The 11,684-nt window shown below is 43.5% G+C and overlaps 1 protein-coding gene across 3 annotated transcripts; it reads right to left on the minus strand.

Moving 5' to 3' along the window:
- Positions 1–2,209: 2,209 nt before the first annotated feature.
- Positions 2,210–11,383, minus strand: RPP40 (ribonuclease P/MRP subunit p40). 3 transcript variants are annotated; one of them, XM_059179161.1, is made up of 9 exons: positions 10,884–10,991; positions 9,737–9,801; positions 9,255–9,399; positions 7,467–7,535; positions 6,569–6,664; positions 5,731–5,856; positions 3,861–4,059; positions 3,588–3,722; positions 2,210–2,429 (listed from the first exon to the last, which is right to left on the minus strand). In XM_059179161.1, the coding sequence occupies exons 2-9, from the start codon at positions 9,776–9,778 to the stop codon at positions 2,231–2,233; spliced, it is 1,011 nt and encodes a 336-aa protein (XP_059035144.1). In that variant the 5' UTR covers positions 9,779–9,801; positions 10,884–10,991; the 3' UTR covers positions 2,210–2,230. The 3 variants fall into 3 exon arrangements, with proteins under 3 accessions (XP_059035144.1, XP_059035143.1, XP_059035145.1); XM_059179160.1 differs by lacking the exons at positions 9,737–9,801; positions 10,884–10,991 and adding an exon at positions 11,208–11,383; XM_059179162.1 differs by lacking the exon at positions 9,737–9,801 and having other exon boundaries at positions 10,884–10,979.
- Positions 11,384–11,684: the final 301 nt, after the last annotated feature.

The raw sequence follows: 11,684 nt of genomic DNA on the forward strand, positions 1-11,684 counted from the left end.
AGTGTTCTTTTAAATCCAATCTGACAATAGCTGCCTTTTAATTGGAGCATTTAGACTATTCACATTAATATTATTACTATTATTAATGGGACTATTGATATGGTTAGGTTTGAGTCTGTCATCTTGCTATTTTCCATTCATCCCAATTGTCCTCTACTCTTTTACCTCTTTTCCTTTAATTTTTCAAATTAATCAATTTTTTATTACATTTTATCTCATTAGTTTCATAACTATAATTTTTAGGTTATTTTAGTGGTTTGCTTTAGGGTTTATAAACTGTAACTTATCACAGTCTACATTTAAATGATAGTATCTCATTTCGGGTACAGTACAAGAACCTTACAAAAAGTATACTTACTGTGTACTTCTTCCCTTCTATTAAGCTATTCTTGTCATCCATTTTGCTTTTACATATATTATAAAGTTAACACCACTTTTCTGTAATTTGTTTAAGCAATTATCTTTAAAGAGGTTTAAATAATAATAAATCATACATTAACCCATACTGTTACATGCTCTTCATCCCTTTGTGTAGATCTAGATTTCCATCTGGTAGCATTTTCCTTCTGCCTGAAGAGCACCCTCTAATTTTTTTCGTAATGCGTATCTGCTGGTGATAAAGCCTTTTCCAAGTCTGAGAACATTTTTATTTCTTCTTTTCTCCGTGGTACCCAGAGTCTATGTTAGCTATGTTATGTTAGTCAATGCACTCAACTTTCAATTATGGTGTTCCTTATTCCTAGATTTCCACTTGGTACTTTTCTCAATCTGCTTGGCTGTTTTTACAATCATGCTCTTTTATGTCCCTTATTTCTTCACACTTGATTTTAGCCAAAAGGCTGAGAAGTGGTTCTCCCTTATTTCTTTAAATATAAAACATACTTTATACTATGTCTGGTAAGTCTTAATAGCTTAGCTCTTTGTAGGCCTGCTTCTCCCATCCATCGTTTCTGCTGGCTCTTGTCTATCTATTGATGTGTGATTTCTGATTGTGAACTTATATTCCTTGAAACTATTTCTGAGTTCCTCCAAAGACAGTACATTTTGCTTCTGTTAGTCACCTGGAGGACAATAAAAACCTGATATCACTTTAAATTTCTGGTGTGAGACTTTTCTTAGACTACCTATATTCAAACAAGCCAGCTTCAGGGGTGCTGGTGGCAAAATACACATATACATTCAGGGGACGTGGAGATGTATATTCTCTCAGGATAGGCGATCTTCCCTGCTATCTAGGGGGAGTGAGGGGACACACAAGGGAACACTGGAGAGGGAGGAGGCAGGCAGATGTATTCATAGTTCATTCTTACAGTAAGTCTATCTTTTTGGGTCTGAGCATCAGGAGATCTATTACTCCTCCCACCTTGGGCAGGCCCTAAGCTTTGTCTGCTATGCTACTGCCCCTTTCCCAACCCAGATGATGAAAAACAAAGTTTAACTAGGTATTTGGCAAATGTCCTAAGGGTAAAAAGTGGCCCCTGTGTCTTAATTACCTCTTTGTACTTCCACTTCCATTTAAAATTTTTTGAGACTTATTATGTAGCTCACTGATCCATTTTAAAAAATGGCTCTTGATATGTATTCCAAAAGTTTTAGTTGTCCTCAGCTGGACCTTATCAGCCATAGTGATGGGGGGAAAAGTCTTTTAACTTGTTCTTTGTAGTACACAGTATCCAAAAACCCCTCTCTTGATCCAGAGGCAAGAGTGAGAATACATACTTAGGAACCAGCCGGCCCAAGGTCAGGTCTCAGACTCACAAGCACTGTGACCTTGGTAGCTCATTTATACTCTGTGCTATTGGTGCAAGAAATAAAGGAGTTAATATCAGCACTTAAAGCAGGGCTGGCTCTGAGAAGTATGCTATAAGGACTTATTATTATTATGTGAACAAGCTGTAATCCCACACCTGAGTAACAGCACACATCTTATCCAATGGTCGAAGAGCATCTGTTCCCTGGCTATCCTAGTCCACTCTACCATGCAGTAACCCTACACCTCTGTACTTACAGCAACAATGACCAGGAGTAATCAAGTATGGGCTACTCACTGGATGTCAATCCCAGATACACTCACAGGATGGGCCCTAAGTCAAGAGCAGAACGCTAATGAATGCTGATCTAAGAAATGCCATCATCATACAAACCTGAGTGAACACACAGTCCTTTACCATTAACACAATCTGAAAGGAAGCACGAACATAAACAAACATGATTTTAAGTTTTGTATTTTTCACGGTGGACAGTCATCATTCGCCCCAACAGCCATCTGAAGCCAATAGTCCTGATTGTTAAAAATCACAAAGTTGTATAAATGTTCTCCTCCTTTTCGAAAGCCATGTTCATTTTCTCTCCAGGAAACAGGACTGTCTGCAAAGCCTTGTACTGACAATGTAACCCAAGGAGCTAACTTGGGCTCATCAAAGTAGTGACTGAAAAAGAAAGATAATTCTTAACAAACAGGAAGGACTAGGAATGTTCACATTTTTTTTTTTTTTTACTTATTCAGGATAAGTGATACTTCTGATATTCCAATGAAGCTTAGACCTTAGATTTTATTTAGAATTAAGAGATACAAACTACATTCCTGATCCTATGTGGTATATTCAGTAAATGTTCACCAATTACAGAATGCACAAAACCAACTTTAGCGGTTCCTATGCTCACTGCGGACCATAAGATTCAAAGAGAAAAAAAAAACAAAACAAAACCACAAAGTGTATAGGAATAATTTCTTGCCATCTGTTAACTTAAACAATGCAGAATAATTTACTGAATTAAAAAAAAATCTGACTTTATTATTAGGGAAAATAAAAGTATTAAACTATTAAATGAAAAAGGGTATTAGGATTAAGAAAGAAAACCCTCAAGATTTTAAAAAGTGAAGACTGTTGGGTGTCTGGGTGGCTCAGCTGGTTAAGCATCCAACTCTCGATCTCAGTTCAGGCCTTGATCTGAGGGTCATGAGTTCGAGCCTGGCGTTGGGCTTATTTAAAAAAAAAAAAAAAACAAAGTGAAGACTGAGAAGGCATTATGTTTGCTTCATGGTCTTTTCATTATGGGATCTGAGTTTCCTGATGTTAGATAAAATGTAGCATTTACAGAGTACCTTCTCATGCCTTGTCCAATCTCTGGCACCTTAATGACATCTAGCACTTCACAGGATGTTAGTGCAGAACAGATCTTAGACATGATCTGGATTAAAAAATGGTCAAGTGTTTTCAAAATAAAACATCTGCAGAACTCTAACATTTAAACAGATTATAATGTGTTCCATAGAGTACTGCTGTTTTCTTAAGTGATGTTAAAACTTCCGGAGCATGACAAGAAAAATGAATAGCCTGTTTTTTAAGCAGCTGAGTTAAACTCTGCTCACTGTCTTTTCATAAGGACAAGTACTTGGCAACAGCATATTCCTATCGCCAAGGATAATTACATCATTTAAGATGATAATGTTACCACACTGTGAGCCCAAGCAAGGAAAAAGGGGGTACGTGTGTGAAACAACACTGCTTGGAACAGTAGCACCGCCCCTAAAATGTCAGGTGGGCACAGACAACCAAGATATAAAAGGCAAAAAGCATTCTCACCGCAACTGTTCCAAAAGGAGACAGATCTTCTCTGGAAGTATGAAACCCGTGATTGTACACAAATAAGCTTTGGCAACCACTGTGCTTGGCTGAGGACAGCAATAGGTGGATATGAAGTTATGAGGCTCGTTATTTCTGTCTCACACACACACACAAAAAGAAAAAAAAGAAAATATATTTACTTCTGCTGTATGATTCGTTTTCAAAGTATAGGCCACTGTGAAGAAGAAGCCAGCCAGAGCCCGAGCCCGCCACCCAGGAGCTGCTACGCACAGTTCTGTGTGACTGAAGACGGCACCTAGCCAGTCCAGAAGCTCAGGAGCACTGCAGGCCGCCTCTGGCTCCCCCTGGAGTGCGCTGCTCCGCAGGACCGGGCACTGCAGCTCTGTCACTGTGCTCAGGGCTATTTTTGGCTGATGCTCCTGAATTCGGTAACTGGAAAAGTGTGACATCACCGTTGATTCTTCTGCACCTTAAAACACACAAGGTCATCTGCATCCTGAAAGCAAGTTCAGTGAATCCCTGAAACCGCCCCATTCCCCCCTTAGAGTTCCAGGGAGAAGGTGAGATTAAGTAACACAGAAGGGAGTTGCGCAAAGCTGTATTCAAATTAAAATAATTTAAGTTGCTTTGGGTTCCTTGTGCCAAAGTTCTGTAAACATTCATTTCCTTTCCCTTTTCCTGGAAAAGCATAATCCTTTCAGATTCAACCCCATATTAGTTTCAGCATTTGCTCTAATAAGAAAATTCTGACTTACTGAATAAAAAAAGCGCTTCTTGTGGCTAAATAAAATTAAGTGAGTTCACTATAGACAGAGGAGTGTATTTGCATAATCTCTGTAAAGTTCCACAAGAGGAACTGAAAGAATCTCATTTAAGCTTATCTTTGAAAACCCAGTAATATCCAACTTATCTTCAAGGATTTTCCAATAGCCTTGGAAGACAGATATAGTGGCCCCTAGGGAGCAAAAGGCAGGATTGCTTCGTGTCCAGTGTAAAAGAAATAATCTGCTCTCCTCACCCTCCACCCCAGAGCGAAGGCCAGCAGGCTTACTGGCCAGGATAAAAGACTGGAGTTCCTGCAGCTCGAGATTCCTCTGCTGTAACACAGCCCACAGCATGTGTGGTATCCCCTGGCCCACTGTGTCACCCTGTGGGTAGTGGGACCTGGTGCGTTAGTGTGAGTGGAGACTATGGCCAGGGCCACTACTGTGAGTAATTAAATCCCAAGTCTTATGCCTTCTGCCAGCATCCATGAGACCTTACAGGCTAACTACTTAGCTTACAAGTGAGGAAAATCTCGGACTTTCCCCAGTTTTTGACAAGCCCTTAGAATAATTGGTGCTTTAGGAACCCAGCTCTCCAGAACCGAAAGCACACATGGTCCTCAATGAAGACTTTGTGCAACTGAAATGTCCATCAGTCTGTCCTGTATCTCTACCCTAAGGAGGAGATGCCCTGAAGCATTATAGACTGAGGACTCAGGCTAGCAGCCTGGAGCACCCAGTGACCAGAAACGTCCCACGAAGAGCGGATGGACAGGCATATTTCCCAAACTGACCTACGTGCCTCCCTGTCCTCCAAAACCGAGTACGACACCATCACAACTATGATGCTCTAACTCCTTACAATCTTGTGACGGACCAAAGCTACACTCTAAAAGGAGCAAGGCACATGGCAGTTGTCAGTACGTCACCACATCTGGTGACCAAACACCCCACTAAATTTCATCTTCGAATCAATTCCAAGTGACAACAAATTTCATTTGACATTTAATGGTATGCCTGACTTTGACCCTAAAATAATCAACAGTTTGTGTTTATAATTCGTGCTATTTTAAAACATACCACCCAAGGCTGTTTGAGGTAAGGTGCAGGAAGGGAGGGGAGAAACAGTAAAAAAGTTAGCTGCATCAACACATAACCCAGGGAGATGAAGGAAGATGGCTGCCTGCCTCGATCATCCCGAGCTTCGGCTCCCGGGGATGCCAGGGGGCCAGAAGCAGCTTCCCGAATAATATTTACGCACATATGTACCCAATATCCTAGACCACAGGGATGAATCACAATTCAATTCTCCATTATTCCCCTTTAATTAACAATTAGATTTCAAAATCACTGTTCTGTTCCATATTTTTCCATACCTGTATGATGCCAAGCCAAAAGAAAATCAAATTTCAATGGCTTCTTTTCTTTGAAGGACCAAGATATTCTTTCATACTTCTTAGAATTCAGGTTAAAGGATAAATCCATCAAATCAATGGAAACAACTTAAAAAAATGGAAAGAGGAATAAACAGTTCATTCATATATACACAGCCTACACTGTGGAAAAAGGGCTGTAATCAAAAGCATCCGAATTTTTGGAAATTTTACAAATAGCAAAAATTATTTTGTTCGTGCAGTCCTTTGGTTTACCAAATCAAAACACTGCCTCTCCTGGGCATTTCCAGCATTGACAGTCACAATAGCTGTTTTAAGTTCATACTTTTCTGAGGTCAAAGCCCAAGGGCAGAGGTCCCTGGAAGGTCAACCCTAATCTACCTATGGTTGTGACAGCTTCAGTCGCTCATGTTCAAGCTGGACACCATCAGCAGAACCGTAGCTCTTCACTCACGGGGCTATCTCTACTAGTAATCATAAAAGCTTGACAAAAGTAAATTCATTATTAAGAATAAGCTGTAGACTCTTATCTTGGGTTCATTACTTTAATTTTTACCCCCCCAAATATATGAATTTAATGGACCATTCCAATTCTGTGATCCTTATTAGAGGCAGCCCACAGCCAAAGAGAAACAGAAGAGCGAGCGATCTTATTCCTTCCAAAGCTCAACCGAGAGCCCCATGGGGCAGAAGTTCTAAAGACAAGAAGAGGCCATATTCCTTCTGAACAAAGAGAAGAGCAGCAATTCAAACATTTAAACTTAAATTGCTACAGGAAGATTACTGACTTGTTGGAAACTGATAGGAGCATAATACTTACTAAATTTCATGACTTTTCTGCCAGAATACTTAGATGGACGACCTTGAAGACCAGTTTCTTCATAAGTATCTTTATCCAGTGATAAAATTAATTTCCCTGTAAATCAAATAATCCTCATAAAAGAGATAATAAAATATGATGTGTTCTCTTACTAAAAGAAAGCACAGCCAATTGAGCAGTTAAATATGAGGATAATAAACTGCACACAAGAATCGTCTTTATGATACAAGGAGATTACTTATACATACATCCTATTTATGTACAAGAATATTTTTAACATATTATACATACAAGGATATTATTTATGACAGTGAAAACAGAAATTATCTAAATTTTTATTAAAGAACAAATAGTTAAACCATGGTATACCTCTTCACTAGAATAGCTTCAAAATATTAAAAAAAAGTCAGAACTATTTGCCCCTGATATGGAAAGATGTCTGTGACATATTAAGAAAACAGAAAATTGAGAAACGATGTAGTACAATGTGATTTATGTTTAAAGAAAAAAAAAAAAAAAAGACCCAGAGGCACCTGGGTGGCTCAGTGGGGTAAGCCTCTGCCTTTGGCTCAGGTCATGATCTCAGGGTCCTAGCCAGGCATCAGGCTCTCTGCTCAGCAGGGAGCCTGCTTCCCCCACACTCCCTGCCTGCCTCTCTGCCTACTTTTGATCTCTCTCTCTGTGTCAAATAAATAAAATCTTTGAAAAAAAAATAATAAGCTTTATGTGTGTTTATAAATTTATAGAAAATGTCAAGAAAAATAAAAACCAACCTGTTAAAAACAGTTCATTCTAAGAAGGGGTGTGAGTGAATCATCAGGAGATTTGACTTTTTTAATTTTTTTTTTTAAACAGTATTTTTTTTTAAATTAAAGAAAGAAAAAATGAGTGTTGTTACCGTTTGGCAGGAGGGCAACAGTATTATCTTCATCAATATTTGTATTGTATGTTAGTGCATAGAACGAACCTGTAAGAGAAAGCCCAGACAATAAATTAAGAAAGAAAGAAAGAAAAAAAAATCACACCTGCAAAAAGTTAGTGGATTCTCTTCACACGATAAGGTATCTTCCAGGTGAGTAAGGGTCAATATCCACCACGGCTCCATCTCCCTCAATAAACCTAAAACCTGAGGCGTCTGGGTGGCTCAGATGGTTAAGTGTCTGCCTTTGGCTCAGGTCGTGATCCCAGGGCCCTGGGATCGAGCTCCATGTCCGGCTCTCTGCTCAGTGGGGAGTCTGCTTCTCCCTCTCCCTGCTCATGTTCTCGTTCTCAAATGAATAAATAACATCTATAAATAAATAAATAACCCTAAAACCTGCCAAGGCTGAGCTGGAGGACACAGAGGCCACCCTCCAGCTAGTTCATACCGCCACCCAGGGCCTATTTGTGCCAGGTGACTACCATCAAGCAGGAAATGGACTCGGGGTGCGGTGTGTGTCTCTGGGGGTGCTAGCAGAGAGGCACAAAGTAGAATACTAGGTGAGTGCAAGCGCCTGAGAGGAAGACTTCCAGGTAAAGATTCAAAATGTGCCGTGACCTCATGTGAGGTTAGGAAAGCAGTCTCTGTGAACCTCAGTTTTCTTCATCTGTAAAATGGGGATCACAGGCCTAACTCACAGAGCTGTTGCAAGAGTTCAACTGGTTAAGACATGTGAAAGGGTTCCTAACTGCCAGAGGCCGCATTATTAACAAAGTAGCGCCCAACTTCAAAACAGATGAAAGGAATGAAGTTGACGGGACCAAAGACAACACGGCCAGCTGCCCCCGAAAGAGAGGGACCGCAAGTAACTGGATTGTTCACAGCTCCCTGCAGAAGACGAACGTGGGGCCTACAGCAAGAGAAGGGGCGTGCTTACTTTTAAGTTTAGTGACTTAAGTAGTGAGGGGGGAAATCCCTAAAGACAGTCTGAAATACAGTTTCAAACAAGTGCTCCCTAGGAAACAAGGGGAACAAAGCAACCAACCCAGCAGATACGAATGGAAATGGGGTGCGCAGAGAGCGTCAGAGCCACAAACGAAGCAGGAGACAGGGCACCATAAGGAGCACAGCACCTGGTGACCCAGCTGCTATGAGAGCATCAGGAGATGAACCTTTCCAGGCGGCTGAGGGGTGGGACTGCTGGGAACACAGCGGTCTTGTGGCCACGAACCGGACAGTTATGTATGCAAACACACAGCTCCCAAGGCTCTCTCCTCTCCCTGAATCCTTGTTTTAAGATGAGGGGATACCTTTAAGTTACAACCTCCCTGAGCCACACTCATGGGCGAGTGTCATCAGAAAGCACCACCTAAAGAGAGCAGGAGAGGGCACCTGGGTGGCTCAGTGGGTTAAAGCCTCTGCCTTCAGCTCAGGTCATGATCTCAGGGTCCTGGGATGGAGCCCTGCATCAGGCTCTCTGCTTGGTAGGGAGCCTGCTTCCTCCTCCTCTCTCTCTCTGCCTGCCTCTCTGCCTAATCTCTGTCTGTCAAATATATAAATAAAATCTTTAAAAAATAAAAAAATAAAAATAAAGAGAGCAGGAGAGAAAGTAGGGGGAGGATACTTAGGGAGGGGGAATGATGCCTACACTTGACCAAACAGACTATCTCTAGGGAGTCCTACTTGGAGCCCTAGGATCGTGATGTGATCTGACTATACTTCTTCCTCACCTTACCACATTCAGAGACACGACAAGGTTTTTCTTACCTTTCTTCACAAAGGAGTGGATGAATTCGTGTGTAATTAACTCATGAAGAGGTAAGTTCTTCACAAAGTAATAAGGTCCAGTTTCCATGACTAGGTTTTTCAGTTCTTTTGACAGTATCCCACATTCAGGAATCAGAAATGAAACCTATTGGATGGTGTAACATAAACCAGTCTTATTTTCATGTAGACCAGCCTCCAGCTTTTAAGGATGCTATAACATATGAAGGCTGCGAAGTTTCCCCCACAGGTTTCTATAAAACTTTTTTTTTTTTTAAAGATTTTATTTCTTTATTTGACAGAGATCACAAGCAGGCAGAGAGGCAGGCAGAGAGTGAGAGACGGAAGGAGACTCCCCGATGAGCAGAGAGCCCGATAGGGGGGTTGATCCCAGGACCTTGAGATCATGACCTGAGCTGAAGGCAGAGGATTTAACCCACTGAGCCACCCAGGCGCCCCTCTATAAGACTTTTAAGTTAATTTACCAGTCTCAGGAAAAGAGAAATCTGACAATTCACGTTTTTCATTTCTGTATTCAAACATAGGAAAGCTAAAGAAGCAAAAAATAAAAAAATTTTAAAATAATTTAAAAATTAATGGAAAGCTCTTGTTTGCATTTCACCTTCTGCAAATAAACCGTATGTTTTATATCCTCTCCACTGCTCTAAAATTGATTTTTAGAGAAATAGGGTACAATGGGATATCCTTAGATTTGTTTAACCTGGTAGGAGGCTGAAATCAAAGGGACTGTCCCTTAGGGCACAAGGAAATCAGGGACAGCAAGAGGCTCCTCGGACGCGCAGAAGTGGTCGGTGCTGTTTCTACTTTCTCGACAGAAAAATTCGACAGATCAGCCTGGGCAAGGTAAGATACACACCAGACTGCTGCCTGGGATGAGCTTTCCATCTAAAGCAAAGCTGTTAAACCTGAACGGCTTCCAGGGTTACCCGCGTGCTCCCCGCCTTGCAAAGCACTCTCCCGAAGCTCACACACCAGTCTGTTCCTGAGGGACCCGCGTCCCCACCTGCGCCTCTGAGAAACTGCCACGCCAGTCAGGCCTGGGTGGAGGGAGATGAGGCTGATGAATCGCGAGTGCAAGAGGCTTACACCGTCTCCAGGCTGAGTTTTTGGAGACCTCGCCACTTCGGTGGGTCGGTGAAACCGAACCATAGGACACTTGACTGGCATCTGGTTATTCTCTTCCCTCGCCGGCCGCTACATAATTAACCTCACCGACGCCTCAGCTTACACCAAGCGCCCCCACGAGGACGCCACTTTGACGAAGCACCAGCCCCCGTCAGCTCCCGGCAAAGCTCTGAAGTTGCGCTCGCAAGCAGGGCCACCGCCGCGCATTTCTACGCAAAGCTGCCGAGCTGGCGCGCTTCGGCCGGGAACCACAGAAGACAGCAGGCGAGGTGGAAACTTTGCCAGCCCTAAACCTAGCTCCCCTAAATGGTTTAGGAAAGCACGTGCTTCCTGGGTCTCTGCTGGCAAGACGCTCCCACGAGGAGAGAGAAAGAATCAAGAGGCAGGGAGGGGGGCCGAGTCCGGCCCCGATTTCCCGCCATCCCGCGGGTCCACGTCGCACCCATCACTCGCTCTATAACTCCCAGGGTCGTCCCCCACTCTCACTTCCCACCAGCTCCACCAGCGGCAGGATCAAAGCAACAGCAGCGGTTCGGTGTCCGCCAGAGGCACACCGCCCAGCCCCTCCCCACAGAGGAGAGGACCCTGCCCCCGCCCCCGGCGCATCCTGGGAGTTGTAGTCCTGCAGATCCGTAAGCGACCAGCTCGGGACAGTGACGAGACTACAATTCCCAATATGCCTGGCGAGGAGCCCCGCCCCACTGCGCGGGGAGGGCGGGCCCGCGGCTCCTCCAAACGGGACCTTCCCCAAACCTCTCCAGCTCCCGGAGATGAAGCGATGCATGAGGGGCGCACAGAGGCCGAACTCACCCTGTAGTTGTGATAGTGCGTCTCTACAAGATGCCGGTGGCGCGACTTGTCATGGCCGAAGTTGGATTTCTCGCAGACCAGCAAGTGCCGGGGGACTTCCCGCAGCCGGCGCAGAGTAGCCATGCTCTCTCCCTGGCTCCGGCTCTGGGCGAGCTCGGCGCGTCCCGCCCCGCCCCTCGTCCCGCCCCGCGAGCATGCGCAGTGCGGCGGCGCCGAGCAGGTTGAGGTGGCCCGGGCTCTTGTTCTGGCCAGAAGTGAGGCGAGCCCTTGGTTTAGAAGCTTTAGCAGAAGCCTGCCATCGGTACCTAAAACGGCATATTCATTACCTAAAATGGAAATACCTGGCACCTGGAAACCTGGAACTTGCCTTTTCAAACCCATCTTTCTCGCCTTGCCCTCCCTTGCTGCTGTCTCTTGCCGTAAATCCTTCTTCTGGTCCTTCCCAAAAGAGTAAGGAACTCTGCTCAGGAAGAGAAT

This window comes from Mustela lutreola, chromosome 6, assembly GCF_030435805.1.
Source record: "Mustela lutreola isolate mMusLut2 chromosome 6, mMusLut2.pri, whole genome shotgun sequence".
Classification (NCBI taxonomy): Eukaryota; Metazoa; Chordata; class Mammalia; order Carnivora; family Mustelidae; genus Mustela; species Mustela lutreola.

Bases quoted from the DNA above. Each gene is read 5' to 3' on its own strand.
- RPP40 (XM_059179160.1), bottom strand. From the start codon at position 11,330: ATGGCTACTCTGCGCCGGCTGCGGGAAGTCCCCCGGCACTTGCTGGTC. The intron at 4,060-5,730 runs GTATGGAAAAAT...GTGTGTTTTAAG, and splicing joins TTTGGCTTGGCATCATACAG to GTGCAGAAGAATCAACGGTG. The intron at 3,723-3,860 runs GTGCGTAGCAGC...TGTGTGAGACAG, and splicing joins GTCTTCAGTCACACAGAACT to AAATAACGAGCCTCATAACT.